At 41.1% G+C, this 20,074-nt stretch overlaps 1 protein-coding gene across 7 annotated transcripts in view; it reads left to right on the plus strand.

Annotated features, from left to right (window-relative positions):
* The first annotated feature begins 712 nt into the window (after positions 1-712).
* The window catches only part of ORC5 (origin recognition complex subunit 5), a 130,272-nt gene continuing 110,910 nt past the window's right edge, over positions 713-20,074 (plus strand). For 6 of the 7 annotated variants that reach the window (XM_039517391.1, XM_039517411.1, XM_039517404.1 and 3 more), the window contains exons 1-5: positions 713-833; positions 2,945-3,137; positions 7,408-7,500; positions 14,253-14,450; positions 19,800-19,874. In XM_039517391.1, the coding sequence (XP_039373325.1) occupies positions 3,027-3,137; positions 7,408-7,500; positions 14,253-14,450; positions 19,800-19,874 (477 nt within the window). In that variant the 5' untranslated portion in view covers positions 713-833; positions 2,945-3,026. Of the gene's footprint in view, positions 834-858; positions 976-2,944; positions 3,138-7,407; positions 7,501-14,252; positions 14,451-19,799; positions 19,875-20,074 lie in introns of those variants that run through there. The other variant, XM_039517396.1, reaches the window with a different exon arrangement.

The raw sequence follows: 20,074 nt of genomic DNA on the forward strand, positions 1-20,074 counted from the left end.
CCCATCCCATCCCCATCTGCTAACCAGAGGCTGCTCCCCATCTTTCCTCATCCTGTGCACCACCCTTTGGGCTGCTCCCCATCTTCCCGCATCCCATCAGTCATCACTCAGCTGCTCCCCCTCCACTCCCTAGCTGCTCCCCATCTCCCCCCCCCTGGCTGCTCCCTTGCTCCCCCTCCACTCCCCGGCTGCTCAGTCTTCCCCCATTTCATCCCATCCTCCTCTGCCACCCCCAGCTGCTCTTCCTCCATCCCCCTGCTGCTCCCCTCTATCCCCCATCCCATCTCCAGCTTTCATCCCCCAGCTGCTTCCCCTCCACCGCCCGGCTGCTCCGTCTTTCCTCATCCACCACTCCCGGGTTGCTCCCCCTCTACCCCCATCCCATCTGCCACCACCTGGGTGCTCCCGCTCAGCTGCCCCCATCCCATCTGCCACCCCCCGGCTGCTCCTCATCTCCCCGCATCCCCATCTCTGCCACCCCCCGGCGGCTCCTTCTCCCTTGCGGCTGCTCCGCCTCTTCCCCTAGCCCAGCCCCCTCTGCTGCCACCTCCACCGCCCCGGTCTTCCCCGTCCCACCCCCGCACCTGCCAACCCGCGGGCCGCTCCGCCTCCTCCCTTCAGCGCCGCCCAGGCCTAGGAGGCACAATCCCGCCCTTAACCTCGGGTATGGGCACAATATGGGCGCCGATGCTGGGAGACTTCAATTTCCTAACGCGCATGTGCGCACAGTTGGCACGTGCGCATTCCGGGGACCATGGGAGCAAGGTGCGCCTGCGCAAGGGCCGGCGCTCGGTTCGGAGTCAGCGCCAGGCAAGGCGGCGTGTCGGGTGCGGGTGAGTGTCCGGCTCTGAGGCGGGAGTGCGCGTGCATCCTGCCTGGGCCCCGGCTCAGCGAGCGTCAGGGCTGCTCCGCCGCTGAAGGAGCCAGAAGGGGAGGGGCAGGATCCTCCCGAACGCAGCCGTGTCCTGGGGGCGGGTGGGCGAGGGGCCCCCACGTCCTGGCGCGGCTGGGGCGGGCTCGGCGTGAGGGGGCAGTTGTGGGGCGAAGTCCTGGCGCGCAGGGGTACGGAGCTGGGGTGGCCGCTGGCGGGATTGCCCGTTCCAGCCGCTTTCCGCCGGCTGTTGGGCTGAAGTGTTGGCAGAGCTGAGGGATGTTTTCATGCAAACTCCGCCCCTCCCCCTTAGTGCTGGGGGTGGGTCTGGGCCGGGTTCCTACCTGCTGCAAAGGTGTGGGGAGTAATGGCTACAGCCAGGTGCCCCTGCGATTTCCACCTGCGCTGACAATGTCAGGGTGCTGGCGGGAGCAGAGGTACACGGTTGAATTCCTTCCTCTGGAGTTGAGGGGGAGAGTATATCTGTGGCATTGGTAAAGTAGCTGCCTACCTCAAAGCTTGCAGCAAAGTCTTGATAGGCAGGGTTGTTTGGTGAGTCCTGGGCCTATTCTGAATCCTGTGTGGGGTATAATGTAGTGCCTTTGGGAGGTGGCAAAATAAGGTGATTGTATTGTTCTCGGGCACTAATGCGATGTCATGATATGGCAGCACAAATAGTGTGATGTCAAGATGCACTTTCACACAATGATACGGTTTTTTCCATGCAGAAGAAATGGGTGGCAAACCTTGAGAATCAGGACTGTTTGGTTCTCCTCCTTCCAGTCCAAGGAGAGGGATGTTCTTCTTTCTTTCTTTCTTTGTACAATATGCATAAAAAGATTTGCCTCCTGTGGGTATTTTAATGTTTGTAAAGCACTTGGTGTACCATCTTTACGTTGATAACACACAGGTCTACCTCTCATCTAATGAGGTCTCTTGCATCATCTAGTCCTATTTCAGCTTGTTTTTCTGACATCTCTTCCTGGATGTCCAGTCATCTTTTTAAATTTTCTTTTTTTTTTTCAGGTTCTCCCATCTGGGCATTTTCTTTATCAGAGTAGACAACACCACTATTCTCCCTGTTACTTAGGTAGTATAGCTTTTAGGTGTCATCTTTGACTGGGCCATTGTGTTTTTTATCTTGTCTTAAAAAAATAAAATCTTTAAAATCTAGCCTTTTCTCTCTCTCTCTACTAAGTGAAGACTCGTCAAACCCTCATCCTGACTTGACTGCTGTAACTTTTGCTTTCCTCAAGTCTATTCAGATTAAAGATCATTTTTCTGGTTTGTCATTCTGATCACATTGAATCCCTCTTTGAGGTGTCCACCTGCTCCCCATTGACTTCCACATCAAATATATGTTTCTTATTGTTACCTTTTTAAGTTTCTTCATAACTTAGCCCCATCTCCTAACTGATTTAGTAATCTATTCTGATGTCAGCCCCTGCTTTTACTCTGCAAGTGTTCCCATCCCTTATCACCCACCAATCAGCTGCTTGCTTAAACACCTCTATGCTTGCTGCCATGCTGCCATGCTGCCCCTTATGCTTAAGGAAAACTCCCTGATGAATATCTGAAGAGCCACTATTTTATCTTTCATATCCTTCTTTAAGGCTGGTCTCAGCCGTGATGCTTACTAATCTCATTTTGCTAATCATGGCTAAGCAGATGACCAGCTGAGACTGTTTCTTTTCTTTTCCCTACTTCTTTCCTTCCTATCTTTACCCTAAAAAAAAAAAAAAAGTAAAAACTAACTGCAATCCATGTAACTAGCAAAGTTGTGACAGCATATTCATTGCTTATTTGTTGTATCCACTCCTTCCCTTTTGTTTGTGTCTGTAAGTTGTAAACCTTTGAGGGCAGTTATTCTCTTTTTTATTTCTATTTCTGTATAATGCCCGGCACTATTGGGCCCCAGTTCTGAATGCGGTCTTTGGGTTCTACCACGATATAAGTAACTAATCATCATTGCCATTGGTTACAAAGTCTGATTATAAGAAGAGATTGTCACCTCTTATTTAGTTTACTTTTATTTCCCCACATATGAAAAAATAACAACATTTTATTTTCCAGGTCATCGCTTTGATTCTTTTTGCTTCTTGGAAGGTGACATGCATATGCAGTTAAATGACTGATGACAGAAACTTGACTCAAAATGCCTAATTTCGAACATCCAGAGTATCCTGAAGCTACCTTGCTTCACTTGGAAAGTATGGTGCCCTGTCGAGAATCCCAAGTGTCATCACTGTTGTCAATATTTGGAGAGGTAGCTCGTTCTATATTGTGTATTTGGGTAGATTATAGATGTTCTACTAAGATGTTTGTTTTGATGGACAGGCTGAAAACAAACTTAAATGTATTATTACTCTGAGCTAGGCTAGCTGTTTACATTGTAATTTGAGATTTTGTCTGATAAATTTGAAAACACAAGATCTTCTGGGTCGGCAACATTTCAGAAGTGGTCTGCCGAGTCTTCATTTATTCACTCTGATTTAAGGTTTTGCGTGCCAGTAATAATTTTAATGTTTTTAGAAGGTCTCTTGCTAGAAGTCTCTAATCTATAACTAAACTATTGTATGTAAAGTAAATAAGGTTTTTAAAATGTTTAAGAAACTTCATTTAAAATTAAATTAAAATGCAGAGCCACCCGGGACCAGTGGCCAGGACCCGGGCAGTGTGAGTGCCACTGAAAATCAGCTTGCATGCCGCCTTTGGCACGCGTGCCATAGGTTGCCTACCTGTGCTCTAGCTGCTGTGAGCAAGAGGGAGCTTTATAGCTATTTTTTCCCCTCCTGGCTGCTGTTAGTTGGCTTTCCGCTACCAGTCATTCTTAGCTGCTGTGAGGTGGTGATAGGAAAGATCCTTGCCTCTCTACTCCTCTCACAACTCAGCTTTTCTTGGGTGGCCCTCCTGTATGGATAACTCTGGTACCTGTCTCTGCTGTTGTGCTGGTAGTTTTCCCAACAGAAACAACATGAAACATGATTCTTGATAATTTCATTGCTGCCCATAAAGCTCTGGAATAGCTGCTATAAAACTGACCAGAGACGTGTTTATTTTTACTCTACTGGTGCTTGGGAAAGCTATTGCAGTGGCAAAGGCAATGGAGCTGTTTGTCTGCAGACTCTGGGAAGGCAGCATGGTATCAATTTACATTCAGTTAATATGTAAATTGATGTTGATAGTTTGTCTGGTACTGCATTTGATTTTTACAAGGTGTAGTATATTTATAAAGCTTAAATACTGGATTTTGATGTATTTATTGTAGCTATAAAGTCTGGAAGCCTAATTTGTTTTTAAACCAAAGCTTAAATTCTGAAGAATCTTTATGGCTTAGGCATTCCAATGCTTTCCAGGGTAAGCTTCCTGCTTGCCACTGGAGAGTGAATTTTTCAAGCATTGCCTTCAGAACATATTGAAGACTTACCTTTACTCAGGCACATGTTTTGAAGTCATGACCTGAGTGCATTTAGTTTCATAGTTATTCAGAAGATGTTTTCTCTGTTAACTTTGTCAGTTTGGGTGTCTTAGTTAATTTTAAATATGTACAGCTGCCTTAAAGCTACAATGGGCACATTTTTGATTAAAAAAATAAATATATCTTCAGAATGAATTGTATTTGCTTCCAGTCTTTCCCCTCTAATCCCAATTCTCTCATTTTTATTTTATTTTTTTAATTTCCCCCCACTTCCTCTTTTTTATTCAATTAAACTGCTTTGGGTTATCCTTTTAATCATAGGGACATAGGTTTTAATAGGAGGGTAAAATTTTCAAAGCATGTAAGTGATTTAGGCTCCTAAAATACTTATATGGTTTGGGTAAAATTTTAAATAGCAGCAGCCGCAAAAATGGCTACTCAGGCTTTGTGAAACAATAGCAGAACTTTAGATATAAATTTTTATTAGCCCTTACAATTATTTATTTATAATTTGATAAAGTTTACCTTGAGAAATATAGCATGAATACTGGGTAACAACCATGGTTTTAGGTATTATGGGTGAGGATGCTTGCCCCCTCTCTGTCCTTCTCTTTCTCCTCCCATGTTCCAATATCTTCAATCTTAGCCCTTTCGTAACTTGTATTTATCACTACATAATTTGAGAAATTACACTTTTTTTTTTGAGTTGTAAGCCTTAATTAACTGCTTTCCATTATAGAAAATATCAGGAGGGTGGAAGTTGATATTCAGTTTTTTGAGTCTAAAAGACAGTATATCTACACTGCCAAACCCCTCCCCACCCCAAATGCATAGTAAGACTCAGAGCCTGGGTCTACAGACTTGGAATCATGCTACAGTGCTAAAAATAACAGTGCAGACTTTCCTGCTTGGGCTCTGCAACCTGGAAAAGGGATAGGACCTGAGCTCCGGCCCAACAGGGAACATCTAAACTGCTATTCCCCATCATTGGAGATTTTTAAGAGCAGGTTAGACAAACACCTGTCAGGGATGGTCTAGGTCAGGGGCTGGCAACCTTTCAGAAGCGGTGTGCCGAGTCTTCATTTTTTCACTCTGTTTCGCATGCCAGTAATACATTTTAACGTTTTTAGAAGGTCTCTTTCTATAAGTCTATATCAGGGGAAGGCAACCTATGACATGGATGCCGAAGGCGGCACGCAAGCTGATTTTTCAGTGGCACTCACACTGCCCGGGTCCTGGTCACTGGTCCGGGGGTTCTACATTTTAATTTAATTTTAAATGAAGCTTCTTACACATTTTAAAAACCTTATTTACTTTACATACAACAATAGTTTAGTTATATATTATAGACTTATAGAAAGAGACCTTGTTAAAATGTATTACTGGCACGCGAAATCTTAAATTAGAGTGAATAAATGAAGACTCAGCACTGCACTTCTGAAAGGTTGCCGACCCCTGGTCTATATTATATAACTAAACTATTGTTGTATGTAAAGTAAATAAGGTTTTTAAAATGTTTAAGAAGCTTCCTTTAAAATTAAATTTAAAATTCTGATCTTACGCCGCCAGCCTGCTCAGCTCGCTGCCAACCTGGGGTTCTGTTCACCTAGGCCGGCAGTGGGCTGAGTGGGGCCTGTGGCCGGGACGCCGGCTGGCAAGGGACCGGGACCCCAGACCTTGGGGGGGGGGGGTTCAGGGGTCAGGGCAGAGGACAGTGGAGGGGGGGGGGTTCAGTGGTCAGGGCAGTGGGGGTGTGGGAGGTATAGGGCAGAAGGCTGGATATGTGTGTGGGGTTCAGGGATCAGGGCAGAGGGCTGGGGGGGGTGTAGGGCAGAAGGCTGGGTGTATGTGGGGTTCAGGGTCAGGGCAGGGGGTGAGGGATGCAGGGCAGAAGGCTGGGGGTGGGGGTTCAGGGGTCAGGGCAGAGGGCTGGGGGGCGTGGGGGATGCAGGGCAGAAGGCTGGGTGTAGGGGGGGATTCAAGGGTCAGGGCAGTGGGCTGGGGTGCTTGGCTCTTGGGGATGCTCCCAGCCCCCTGCCCTGAGCGGCTCATGGCAGGGGGCTGGAAGGGATATGCCCTATTCCACCCCCTTTCCCAAAGCCCTGTCCCTACCTCTTCTCTGCCTCCTCTATGGAGCAACGAGCACTCTGCCACTCTTCCCCCTCCCTCTTGCAAGGGCCATCAGCTGATCGGCGCAGGGAAGGAGAGGAGGAGGGGCAGGAAAGCAGCACCGTGGGGAAAGAAGCGAGGAAGTGGGGAGGCTTGGCTGCCGCAGGACCAAGCTTCTGCCTCCTGCCACCTCAGGGGAGAGCAGTGGGTGGTGGGGCTGGGGGCCGGGACCGTGGCAGGTAGCAGCGTGCCACTCAAAATCAGCATGTCTGCCGTAGGTTGCCGACCCCTGGTCTAGATAATTAGTCCTGCCTTGAGTGCAGGGGACCGGACTAGATGACTTCCTGAGGACCCTTCCACTCCAACACATCTGATTCTATGATTTTTAGTGCCGTAGTATGAGCCTGAGGCTGTAGATCTTGTTTTTTGCGGTGTAGATGTACCCTTAAGGGCCAGAGTCTGACATCTTTACACATGTTGAATAGTACTCTGCAATTAGTGCCATCATTATCAGTGGGACATCTTGACAAGTAAGCTACTACTCAACATGAGTAAGGGTGGCAGAATCCAGAACACTTTTTTGTCCCTAGAGAAGACATGATCTAACTCAGGTTAGCTAACTTGAGTTAAAATCCCAGTTGTAATTTTCTTACGAGTTAACAGATTGAAGTAAAGCCAACCAACTGCCTTGTCTTCACTAGAATTTTACCTCAGTTTAGCTAACTTGAGTTAAGAACACACCCTTTGCCTAATGAAGAGATAGCCTTAATGATCTGGGAGTTTCAGTGGTGGCTTTAGGGACTTTTTTGAACCCTGCTCTCAGGTTTGGAGGACCATAGAATCAAAGTGATAAAATACCATGTTGCATCTTAATGAGTGTTCTGTATTTGAGTCTCTTAATTTAAAACAAAGCTTTCTTCTGGCAGCAAACTAGATGAGCCAAAGTTCTCTAAATCTCAGAAATAAAGAGAATGTTAGATATTAAAATTTTTAAACTTTTTTTTCCTAGCGTCAGCATTTTAGCTTCCCATCCATCTTTATCTACGGACATACATCTAGTGGCAAGACCTATGTGATGCAAACTCTTCTAGAAACATTAGAGGTAAGAATAAATTCTTATGGAATTCATAAGACACTTTGAGCCAATGAGAAGTTAAAAAAAGTTCCCAAACTAGCTACTTTCAATTTGGTGGAAAATTGCAAGAACAACTTATTTTGCTCCTATTTCTTGTCTGTTATTCTTACAGTATCTCTTCCACTTATTGCTTGACTGCCACATAAAACACCTTCTTTCTCATCAAGGATGCTGCACAACATAATGCAAATTAAAATAGAATAAACTCATAATATTCAAAATTGATAAAAGAAAATGTTCTGGAGTTGGTGGGTCCAGTATAGAAAGGTGGGTGAATGGTCATTAATAAAGGGCTAGTGTTGATCATAATCAGCCTGGCTTGAAATTAAAAAAACAAGCAAACAAAAATACTTGGATTTTTTTTTTTTTTTTTTAAGTGAGGACTGGTAAACTAAGATGGCTGTCTGGACTGACTGGAGCAAAGACAACACTCACTGATCTGAGAATCATTTACAGCTCACTTTTTTGAGCTGAAAAATTCACCTTTCAATCCATTTTATTTGCTTATAAAACTGTATTTGTATGCATGTTACAAATACTAATCCCAAAATGCTACCAGTTATTGGCTATTTGTATTACAATGATGCTGTAAGTTGTGTCGCCTGGCTTACCACCGCTAGGGGCGATGGTGAGCTACTCTTTCCCTGGCCGGCTTGAGCCCCGCCCGGTCTCGGAGAATCAGGGGCAGGGGGAACACCGGTGAACATCTGTGGCGCGCCCCTCAGGCAGGGGGGGCGCCGGCAGGAGTCTGTGGCGCGCCCCTCAGGCAGGGGGGGCGCCGGCAGGAGCCTGTGGCGCGCCCCTCAGGCAGGGGGGGCGCCGGCAGGAGCCTGTGGCGCTGTCGGGACCCAGTTCCTCCAGTTCCCCCGGGTAGACCGCTGCTGGCAGCTCAAGCTCTCCCCCTGGCTCAGGCTCTTCCAGTTTCTCGGGGTACTCGGCGGCAGGCAGTCCTGGTGAGCCCAGTCCTTCCTCCAGCTCAGGTTTCCCCTGGTCCAGGGCCTCCCTTGGGGTGGCAGCAAGGTCCGAAGGGAGCAGCGTGCAGTCTGCATCTGCCTCCCTCCCTGGTGCTGCCCTCACTGAGCTAAGGGCCCCGCCCTTTGTACTTCCTGTTCCACCCCGCCCCTTCCGGGGGGCGGAACAAGCTTGGCCTGGCCCCGCCCACTCCGGTTGAGAGAGTGGCTGTTTACCCTTAGGCTCGGAGGGAAGCCACCCTGGCTCCCTACATATGCCTAGAAGTCCTGATCTTGTTCAAGGCACCATTTCATTAGGTCCTGTACTGTATATGAGTAACAAATTAATCATCTGGTAATCAGAAATGTATCATCATTCACCATTTTCTAACATAATTTACAAAAGTAAAAATTAAGAATCTGAATAACTCGTGCGAAGCCATATAATTGTTTAAATAAATAAAGAGCGAGAGCAAGCGCAAGTGCATATCCTCCTGGTATATTTGGGAAGTACCCAAATACACCAACTAAAATGAGTGAATCTCTCTGTAGGAAATTACTAAAGTACAAATGCAAAACAAGATTAAAATAAATAATTTAAATCAAGTTTTTCCTGTTCACTGATTTAATTCATGATTAAAATTAGGGCTGTCAAGCAATTTAAAAAAAACCCATTAAAATTAACTGCGATCATGCAATTAAACAATAGAATACCATTTATATAAATATTTTTGGATGTTTGTAATAAAAATAATAGAGAGAGATCACTGTATACTTTGTATTATGTGTGATAATTAAAATCAATATATTTGAAAATGTAGAAAAACATCCAAAATATTTAATAAATTTCAATTGGTATTCTGTTGTTTAAGAGTGCTAATAAAGCTGCGATTAATCACAATTAAATTTTTTGAGTTAATTGCGTGAGTTAACTGTGATTAATGGACAGCCCTAATTAAAATTGATGGTTTTAATCCCTTATATTTAAATCAGTGTGCCCTGATGTGCAGTTACACTGGTTAGCTATGTGCACAGCTAGCAGAGTGAGTTAGAATGATTTTTTTAAAATTAACGAAATGTCTTGAAGTCGTAGTGGCATGTTGTTGACTTATTTATGGGACAATAAAAATATGGATAATACTGACTTCAATAATGTAATCTAAATTATGATTAATTGAATCATAAACCTTCAGTTTTCGGTTTCAAATGTTATTTCCTGTTTGAATATGGAAATCAGTATTAGTTGGGTGTTAGAATTTAAGGTAGATGTAGACTTCTTGCAAGATAGCAGATGTATAAAGCTTAAATATTGGACCTTGATGTATTATTTAACTTCCCAATAGACTGCCATAACTGAAAGCTCATTTTGCAAACCTGCTGTCGTGAGTTGTTACACATGTTTAAGGTCTGATTTGAGCAATGTGATAAGGTAAATAAGATGTCATATAAAATATGAGCTTTGAGAGTCTTAGAGCTAGGCCAACCTAACTGTATCCACCTTGTTGGCTTTTTACCTTTTATTTTATTGATTCCCCTCTTCCTTTACATGACTTTTTTGTTTTGGTTTGGTTTGGCTAAAAATTGCATCCTGTTTGCGCACTTAACCATGTGAATTTGTTGCATTGATGGTGGTGCCGGAGCAGCTGCAGCCCCTCTCCCTTTAATTGGTTAACCGGTTAAATGATATAATTTTAATAGTTTAAACAGTTATCTTTTAAAACTATATTTACATCCCTATTTAGGATAAGTCCAAGAGAAGGCCTCTGCCTCGGTATGCTGAAGTGGACAAAGTTTTTCTATAGGTAACATTACATCCTTATAGAATCATAGAATCTAAGGGTTGGAAGGGACCTCAGGAGGTCATCTAGTCCAACCCCCTGCTCAAAGCAGGACCAAACCCAACTAAATCATCCCAGCCAGGGCTTTGTCAAGCCTGACCTTAAAAACCTCTAAGGAAGGAGATTCCACCACCTCCCTAGATAACCCATTCCAGTTCTTCACCACCCTACTAGTGAAAAAGTTTTTCCTAATGTCCAACCTAAACCTCCCCCTCTGCAACTTGAGACCATTACTCCTTGTTCTGTCATCTTCTACCACTGAGAACAGTCTAGATCCATCCTCTTTGGAACCCCCTTTCAGGTAGTTGAAAGCAGCTATCAAATCCCCCCTCATTCTTCTCTTCTGCAGACTAGACAATCCCAGTTCCCTCAGCCTCTCCTCATAAGTCATGTGCTCCAGCCCCCTAATCATTTTTGTTGCCCTCCGCTGGACTCTCTCCAATTTATCCACATCCTTCTTGTAGTGTGGGGCCCAAAACTGGACACAGTACTCCAAATGAGGCCTCACCAGTGCTGAATAGAGGGGAATGATCACATCCCTCGATCTGCTGGAAATGCCCCTACTTATACAACCCAAAATGCCATTAGCCTTCTTGGCAACAAGGGCACACTGTTAACTCATATTCAGCTTTTCGTCCACCGTAACCCCTAGGTCCTTTTCTGCAGAACTCCTGCCCAGCCATTCGGTCCCTAATCTGTAGCAGTGCATGGGATTCTTCCGTCCTAAGTGCAGGACTCTGCACTTGTCCTTATTGAACCTCATCATATTTCTTTTGGCCCAATCCTCTAATTTGTCTAGGTCCCTCTGTATCCTATCATTACCCTCCAGCGTATCAACCACTCCTCCCAGTTTAGTGTCATCTGCAAACTTGCTGAGGGTGCAGTCCACACCATCCTCCAGATCGTTAATGAAGATATTGAGCAAAACCGGCCCCAGCACCGATCCTTGGGGCACTCCACTTGATACCGGCTGCCAACTAGACATGGAACCATTGATCACTACCAGTTGAGCCCGACCATCTAGCCAGTTTTCTATCCACCTTACCGTCCATTCATCCAGCCCATAATTTTTTAACTTGCTGGCAGGTCCTTGTGGGGGTCTCCATACGTGAGGGACTTAGAACATGTTCCATTAGGTCCAAACTAGCCTCTACAGCTTGTGTGAAGAATATCTATGTTGCTAAATCATGCAGGACGGCTATGTTGAGTTGAAACCATACACTTAGACATCAGTCACTTGACGTGACAACTAGATCTTCGTGAAGCTTGTGAGAACAGTGCTTTAAATTGTCTTAAACAAATTCTCCTTTGAGTGTTGGTTACTGCTACTTAATCTCCCATGAGTGAGGCGCTACTTAATCTCCCATGAGTGAAGCTCTTCTTTACAATATTCAAAGAAAGAAATAAGGATGCTTCCTACTAAACATTGTTTGAATAGATTGTCGGCATGTATCCACACTTTCCCACATCCACTGAGCCTTTGATATGGGTTCTAATTAAGTGGAACGACTGTAATGATCTCAGTACCGGGGCTTCTATATATAACCTTGCATGAGAGGTTTGGTTCTGCAAGGAATGTGTGTGTCCTAGTGACTACTGCTTTCCAGAAGGTTTTGATGTTCAGTGAAGAACAACAACATATATTTCTTGAAGAGTGAGGTTCTATGTCAACAACCTATTTTAAGAGCTACAGTTGCTACACAATTAACCTTTCTTTCCTTACATACATGTGAGTGACAGATGGAATAATAAAAATGGAACCAATATTGTTGTTCCATTAAGGCAGATAACCTTAGCTTTTGAATATTAAAAAGATACTGCCAAAATTGACAGGCCTGAAATTTTACTTAGAAGTAGCAGTAAAATCACCCCCCCTTTTTTTTCTTATTTTAAAGCTCTCTTTAGTGCTGAGATCTCACCGCCCCCCCTCACCCCAAAAAAGTAATGGCTGAAGCAGTGGGTGAAGTCACAAAACTTGAACTCTTCTGCTGTAAACAAAATAAGGAGAGCTCTGGGTTTTCATACAATTGGGGGCATGTGTTCCGGTGAAGTTTGTACATAGATCGTGCTCTCTCTCTAATTGGTCAGTTTCATTCTTCTGACCAGTCTTGGAGTCCAGGTGGATTGATTTAAATTGTCCAGTGCAAAGCCTCAATTTAAATCTATTTTAATCAGCTTTTCCATTTGTACTTCAGTTATTTTCTAAAGAGAGGTGCATTCTCATTGGTTGATATAACCATGTTGATTTACAATCAAATAGAGCCTTAACACTACATTTGGTACTCCTTTTTGCTACCTAAGAGGGTAAGCTGTAACTACATTTATTTAACAAGTTATATATCTTAATATTTTCAGAATCTTATTAATTGTACATTTTAGTATGTTAGCAAATGGTGAATGATTTATTGCTTATTTACTAGATAATTAACTTTTTGCTCATGATTTCTATCAAGCTGAATTAGGATGGTAAATGGAGTTTAATTAAACACACAACAGCATATAAAACTTATTTTTTATTAAACAAAATCTTAAAAGTTTTGTATACATAAACTTTTCTAGTCAAAATATGTTTCACATTTACTACTAAATGATTTATTGAACAGAGGGCTTAATGGTAGTCAGTGAATTAAACTGATTATTTCAGGTCGGCCTAGAAAAATAATATACCTAATAGACTGACCTATTGTGCTACATTTATGAAGCTACAAAAGTTAGATGTTTTCCCCCTGATTCTTTCTTTATATAGAAAAGCAGTCTTTCATAAAGGCTCATGGGTTCAGAATATTTTATTTTTTATTTAAATGTTTTAAGAAATATTAAGTTTAGGCCTTTACATATTTTGTTTTAAATTCACATTTCATTTTAAACAGACTTATTTTTTAAAATAACTTCTTATAATTTAAATAACAAAATAAAAAAGTCGTCGTTTTTATAATCCACTTTGAAAGGAGTTAAATATGCAGATAACCTTACGGAAATAAGAATCTTATGTATTTCAATGCTTTGACTACACAGGACTTAGCACACAGAAGAAGTAAGAGTTGTGTACCGTGTTCACACAGACCTGCAACCCAAAACAAACTGATAAATCTAAATTGTAGCATAACAGCCTTGAAACGTCAATATAAATAATGCTGTAAGGTGATCTCAGGGCTTCTGTTAATGAAAAATGTTGCAGAAGTTGATTTGAGAAATGAAGTGAGGAGATGGAAACCTGAAATAGTGAAGCACAGTTATTGCCACAGTACAAGCTCATGGCAGGAATGTCTTTGAATACACATCACGCTATATGTAATGCTTCCAATCATCAGCTCATTTTCACAGATAAATCATGGGTGCATGCTCCTGACAGTGCATTGGAAGTATAGATCAACATCTTGTCTCGAGTGTATGTGGAAGTTGTTTTCCAAATATTTTTTTCCTATTTAAACTAAATCCTTGATAATTTTTTTGTTTGACATGAAACTTTACTGTCAAATGGAAGTCTGAGACCCAGCCTGAGTCCGATGCTTTTGACCCAGTAATGTGTAATACATTTAAAAAAGTGTTTTTGATCAAAAATATATCTTGGTTTTTCTTCTTGTGAGTTATTCTGAAGAGAGGGTTTTTTAAATATAACCATAATTTACACTGAATGTTTCATATTAGTAACTCTGTCACAAGATAATATGGTTAAAAATCTGTTTACTTGCCCTTTGTGGTATGTAAAATTTTGAATTGCTACAGATATGATAATCCTTTATTGATCCTATTTCTGTAAATACTGGGTCCTGTTGATGGCGATGCAGTTTATTCCTATGTCTGTTTTGGGGAGCAAGGAAATTAGAATATTGAGCTCTGATTTTTTTTAACCATTTGGATGATTTTTTTATCATTTGTATTTTCTTTCAATGTAACTAAATTAGATTGTCTGTCTTTTCTCATTTTTTAGCTTCCTCATGTGTTTGTGAACTGTGTTGAATGCTTTACTTCAAGGCTGCTTTTAGAGGAAATTTTGACCCAGTTACAGAGCCTTTCATCTGAAAATAAACATGGTTCTCATGTGCCCTGTGACACGTTTAATGACTTTGTACGTCTGTTTAAGCAAGAAATTATTACTCAAGATCTACAGAATCAAACGGTATATATTGTAAGTAATGTAACTTTCATGTTTCTCCTATTTTTGTTTTGCTAAAATGTATTTATCAGAGTTCCTTTATGTATGAAAATATAGGTGTTGCTCATCAATTTCTATAGGATTTCTGTATTGTACTGTATGAGCCTGATTCAAAGATAATTGAAATTAATGAGATTCTTTCAGTGGATTTCACTGGGGTTTGCTCAGGCTCTATATGCCTGTTTTTATAAAACTATTCACGTGCAAATACTAATAGTAGATTTTGCTAAATAGTTAACTACAAATTTTAACAAATAAAGGTTGCCAGAAGAGAAAACTGAGTTGATTTATAATGAGGTAGAGAGTCAACCTCACAAATCTCTTTTGGGAGATAGTTCTACTAGAAAGAAACCGACTAGGGGAAGCTACATGTGGAGTACCCAAGTGGAGAGGGTAGCTAGGCTAGCACAGGTTTAATCTAGAGGTCATGCTGATTAGTTCCCTTATAAAAAGTTGGCTGTTGAGCTTTCATAAAACTTCAATCTTCAGTAGCAGGATTTAAAACTCAGTTCTTACCTTTTAAAGGCAGCCAGGGTGGAGAAAAGTAGAGCAATGAAAAGTTAATTTGACAAAATGTTGTAGATCATGTGAACAGTGGGTGGAGGAAGAAGTCCAGCAGGAAGACTATAGTTGTATTCCAAGTGAAAAATAATGCATAAAGCATAGTTGTAGTAGCGGAGAACTTGAAATAATATAAATAGTGGACACACTCTCCAGAATGTATTTTCTTTGGGGGAAAAAAGGAACTAAAGATTTGTTAAAGGAGGCCAAATTGACCATGTGATTAAAATTGAAGGTGTTCAGATTGCAAGTTTGATGCCACTGGAAGACTTTTTTTTTTTATAAAATATTCCCTCTAACCAGTTGTGTGGTGTTTGTGTGCACTTGAAGTCAAGTAAAGAAGAAGTAAACAAGCGTGTTTAAACATCTTTATGTAATTTTGCAGGCACAGCTAAATATTTTTTCAAAATACATACAATATTGAGTTGATGAAGTTCATATTCTGTTTAGTGACTGCATTAATATCTTGTAGCTTTATACAGGAGTGTTTTGAATAAAGTTTGAATATTTAAAGAACATGGAAGGTTAGTCAGAACTTTTTTAATAGATAGCTACAAAAGTAAAATGAGTATTCTTCAACAAGATTGTAAGATTGAAATAATGTTCCAGGGAATTTTACAAAACACCATTGCTTTCATATTGGTATATGACTTAGAGAGGGGAAAATGCTTGATTTTAATATCTGTAGGAACATTTTACATTTTATTTAGCATTACTGTCCCTCAGAATATTAGAAGTTAGTTGAAAATTGATGTTGGAAGACAGGGCATTAAATACTGTGAAATGATCAATTGTATTGGGTAAAATGTTGCTAGATGAGAAGAATTAAGTGTTAAATTAGCATGTTTCAACTCTGTTGTTCATGGAAACAGACAGGAATTGGGGTGGAAATCAATTTATGGGAATTAACCTGCCACCTCTGGATTTATTAAAGGATGGTTTAAATTGAGATTGATGAAAGAACTGTATACTGGTAGCATAAACTGGCAAAACTAATTTTAATTTTATTCTATTTCATTTCTGGGGTAAATAATTTAAAATACTTCGGCCCTAATTAAGTCAGAGAAAATTAAGATAAATGGTTGCTCTCAGGCAAAGACTTCTAAATGTTTTTAATCCAAGAACAGGTACTGAGTATGAAGACAAAATAATTTGTTCTACCTCTTTGAAAGATGGTATGACTTGTATTTATTCTTACATTTAGAATTAGTGTTGTTCTTTATAATGTGATTTAACAGTGAAATTGTAGAATTTTTTTTAAAAGAAAGCTAAAATATCTAGCAAAAGTTATTCTATTTTGCTTATTGGTCGGCTTCATAACATCTGCATTTATAGGCTGTTGGTATTTGTTGGTATTTGTGTGGGTGATGAGCGACTAGAGGTGCACCAACAACTGTTAGCATATAACTGGCTATGTCATCATTATATATTATCTGCTACAACAAAAAACAGTCTGACATGTTTACTTTTTTTTTTTAGTTGTGTACTACTGTGCCAGAAAAAAATAAGTTTGTGAAGAGGGAATCTCTTCAGTATAATAGACAACGCTTAATATTTTCATTAATAGTTTAAGCAGCAAACAGTCCTGTGGCACTTTACAGACTAACAGACGTATTGGAGCATGAGCTTTTGTGGGTGAATACCCACTTCGTCGGATGTATGACAACTCATGCATCCGACGAAGTGGGTATTCACCCACGAAAGCTCATGCTCCAATACGTCTGTTAGTCTGTAAGGTGCCACAGGACTCTTAGTCTGGGTCTGTAAAAGCAGCAAACACGGCTACCCCTCTGATTGATAGTTTATTAAGTCAGTTTGGGATGTTAGCGTTTGGGTATGTATTATGGTGAAAGGGGCCATATAGAAAGTGACTTGGAGATTTGTTTATACATCTTTTCAGTGACTGGACCCTAGCTGTGCATTGTTAGAAGCTATACATTGCTTAGTCATAACTGAAAAAGCCAAACCAACCAATTTGGACAAAGACATTCCAATTTGTTTGCTTCCCACTTTATTATTAATTATTTGTATTACAGTGTCACCTAGGAGCCCTGGTCATAGACCAGGAACCTGTTGCGCTAGGCACTGTACAAACATGGAACGAAAAGCTGGTCCCTTCTCAAAGGAGCTTACAATCTAAGTATAGGATGAGAGAGACATGGATACAGACAGATGGGGAGTACAAGTAAACAGTGAGACAGTGTTGGTCAACATGATATGCCATGGTCTCTACACTAGCAGCCTATGGAAAACAGTGGCTTAACACATGCTTAATTCAAGTTTTTAGAACTTGATGCTAAACTCTTAACAGTTACATGGGAATTTGTTAAAGGAACACTAGTGAATATCTAGTGAGTTAAAAATACATGCATTCCCTCTATAAGGAATTCTGATTAAACTTTAGCAGTTCAGGTTTCCCAGAACAGATATCTTGAGTTCTGGTCCAATCACAGACTTCACTCTGAAATCTTGGGATAATGTAATCTTTACTACCTGAATAAAACAGATTCCAATAACATGAGCCTTTGCAACTGGGGTACTGCTGTATCATGTCCATCCCAGTATTGTGAGATCCTGAAATAGCTTTTTTTTTTTTTTTTAATTTGACATTCCTTAATTTTCTACCTAGTGCTCTTCTACCATGAGCAATGAAGATTCATGCCTTTCAATGGTTTGGGAAAAAAAAATCAAAACCAAATTTTTTTGAAAAAAAAAATAAACCCATTAATGAGAACAGAATCTTACAGTCCCCTACAGATCTGTAATATCATTACAGCAACAATAATCCAAAAGAAATAATCAACTTGGATATCAATAGTTAAATTCATATTTTTCCCTCTTTTATTCTTCAATCAAGGTAGTAACTGTGTTAAACTTAAGAATTCTTTAAAGAATTATAACCAGCAGTATTTTCACTCTGAGTAAGGCCTCCATTTCTCTCTTCAGGATATAAAATATTGTAATTGTTTATATACAATTGTCCTCATTTAAAAAGTTGATATTTACTAATAGTTACCAAAGATGTGGGTTGTTTGTTTTTTTTTAGTTATTTCTTGGAGCAGTATTGGGCTTCCACGTAATAATACAAAGAATCTTGTAAATCTATGGACATAATTTTTTAGGCCGGGATACATTATCACAGAAGAAACTCAAACTCTTTACTCCTGGGGGAATTCTGTGCCAAAAATTTTGAAAATTCTGCATTTTTATTTGTCAAAATAACACAATGTAATCATGCTCGTTTCAGTTATTTTTAACAGGTTTCAGAGTGGTAACCTGTTAGTCTGTATCGGCAAAAACAATGTGGAGTCCTTGTGGCACTTTGAAACTAACACATTTATTTGGGCATAAGCTTTCGATTTGTTAGTCTCTAAGGTACCGTAAGGACTCCGCGTTGTTTCACTTATTTTGGTAACTTGACAAATAGATTTCTTACTAGGAATATTAATACAGAACTTTGTGTAATACAGTTCTGTATTGTAATTTAATTGAATTTCCTACCTCTGTCAGAAGCAGTGCAAAGGGTTGGGGGAGTCAGGGGTAACAGAGGAGCTGAGGGTGAGGGAAAGAGCTTGGAGTGAACCTGGTGGGTGTTGGGTATCGGTGGGAGGTTTTTCTTTGGGGGTGAGGAGGGGTTGTTAGGGTGTTGGAATGCCTCCCCCATGCAGACTCTGGCTGACCCCAAGCCTCTTCCATTGTTAGGCACATTTGCCCTGTCCCTGCATTCCTCATCCCCCTCCGGGTCTTGGTAGCCTCCCTTCCCCGTCCCCAGGCTCAACGCTATCACCTCACTAGCTGCTGAGCCCATTCTCCAGACTGTCCCCCTAACTAGCCCTTCTGAACCCCAGTCTGACACCCTTCCCCCCCCAGCAGCCCTGTGTGCCCCACTCTGTCCTAACCTCACTCTGTGGGCAGGTGATGTGATGAGCTTCTGCTGCGGGAATTCTGCAGCACTGAGCATAGAATTTTTGTATTTTCCCACATAAAATTCATTTTGCATACGATGTGCTGCAGTTCTGCCTTTTGCCCACCAGAGGCCACTGTGGCGCTAGAACAGCCAGCATGAAGGCAGCTGGCTGTTCTGGTGCCCCAGTGGCCTCTGGTGGGCAGAAGGCAGAACTGCAGCACATCTTATGCAGAATAGATTTTATGTGGGAAAATACAAAATTATGGGAGACAGAGGAATTCTGTGCATCCTCAGATGTGCAGAATTTCCCCAGGAGTATCTCTTTATTAACTCAGAAGGATAGCTAAATTGAGGTACTGCTTAATTTTTTCAAACACATTTATTAGTAAAAGGTAATCTTGGTGGAAAAAAATATTTTATAATAAACATTCATGTAATATCCTAATAATGTGTGGGATATTTAAATCCTTTGAAGTAACATAATGCTGGATAAAAATGGAGCTTTTAATTTGCCGTTACTGATGTCATGGCTTTATGAATAATACTCAGATAAGTCACTTATGCATTTCCACTTCATCACTGCAGTAAGACATGACAATGTTGGTTTCTAGGGGGTTATCATTTTTCTTGGATGGCTGAACTGCTAAGGCTGCTGCCATCACCCTTTAAACAGTTATCCCCCAGACTTGCTCTGTTCGCGTCTTATTGCTTAAGTAGCTTTCTTTGCCGTCCAAAGATATGGGTGAAATGTGGCTCCATCATTTGGACTAGAAAATTTTTTTTGTTTTGTTTTTTAAATTCCACATATAAGGGCAGAATAAAGCTGATTGTATAATATCCTTGTTTGTTAAAAGGTGCTGGATAAAGCAGAGCAGTTGAGGGAAATGGAGGCAAATGTGTTGCCAGGGTTTCTTAGACTACAAGAAATGGTAAGTAACTTCTATGAAATATACATTAAAAATACTTTACTCAGTTAAAGATAAATACTGGCTAGATGATCTAATACCCTGTCTCACTACCAGTGAACTCCCTAGAGTAGAGAAGTTTGGGTATAACTTTTTTTTTCTGAAAATTGTAATTTTTTGCAGAATTTTGGTCAGCGACAAAACTCAAATCAGAATTTAAACAT

The sequence above is a fragment of the Mauremys reevesii genome, linkage group 1 (assembly GCF_016161935.1).
Source record: "Mauremys reevesii isolate NIE-2019 linkage group 1, ASM1616193v1, whole genome shotgun sequence".
In the NCBI taxonomy this organism is placed as follows: Eukaryota; Metazoa; Chordata; order Testudines; family Geoemydidae; genus Mauremys; species Mauremys reevesii.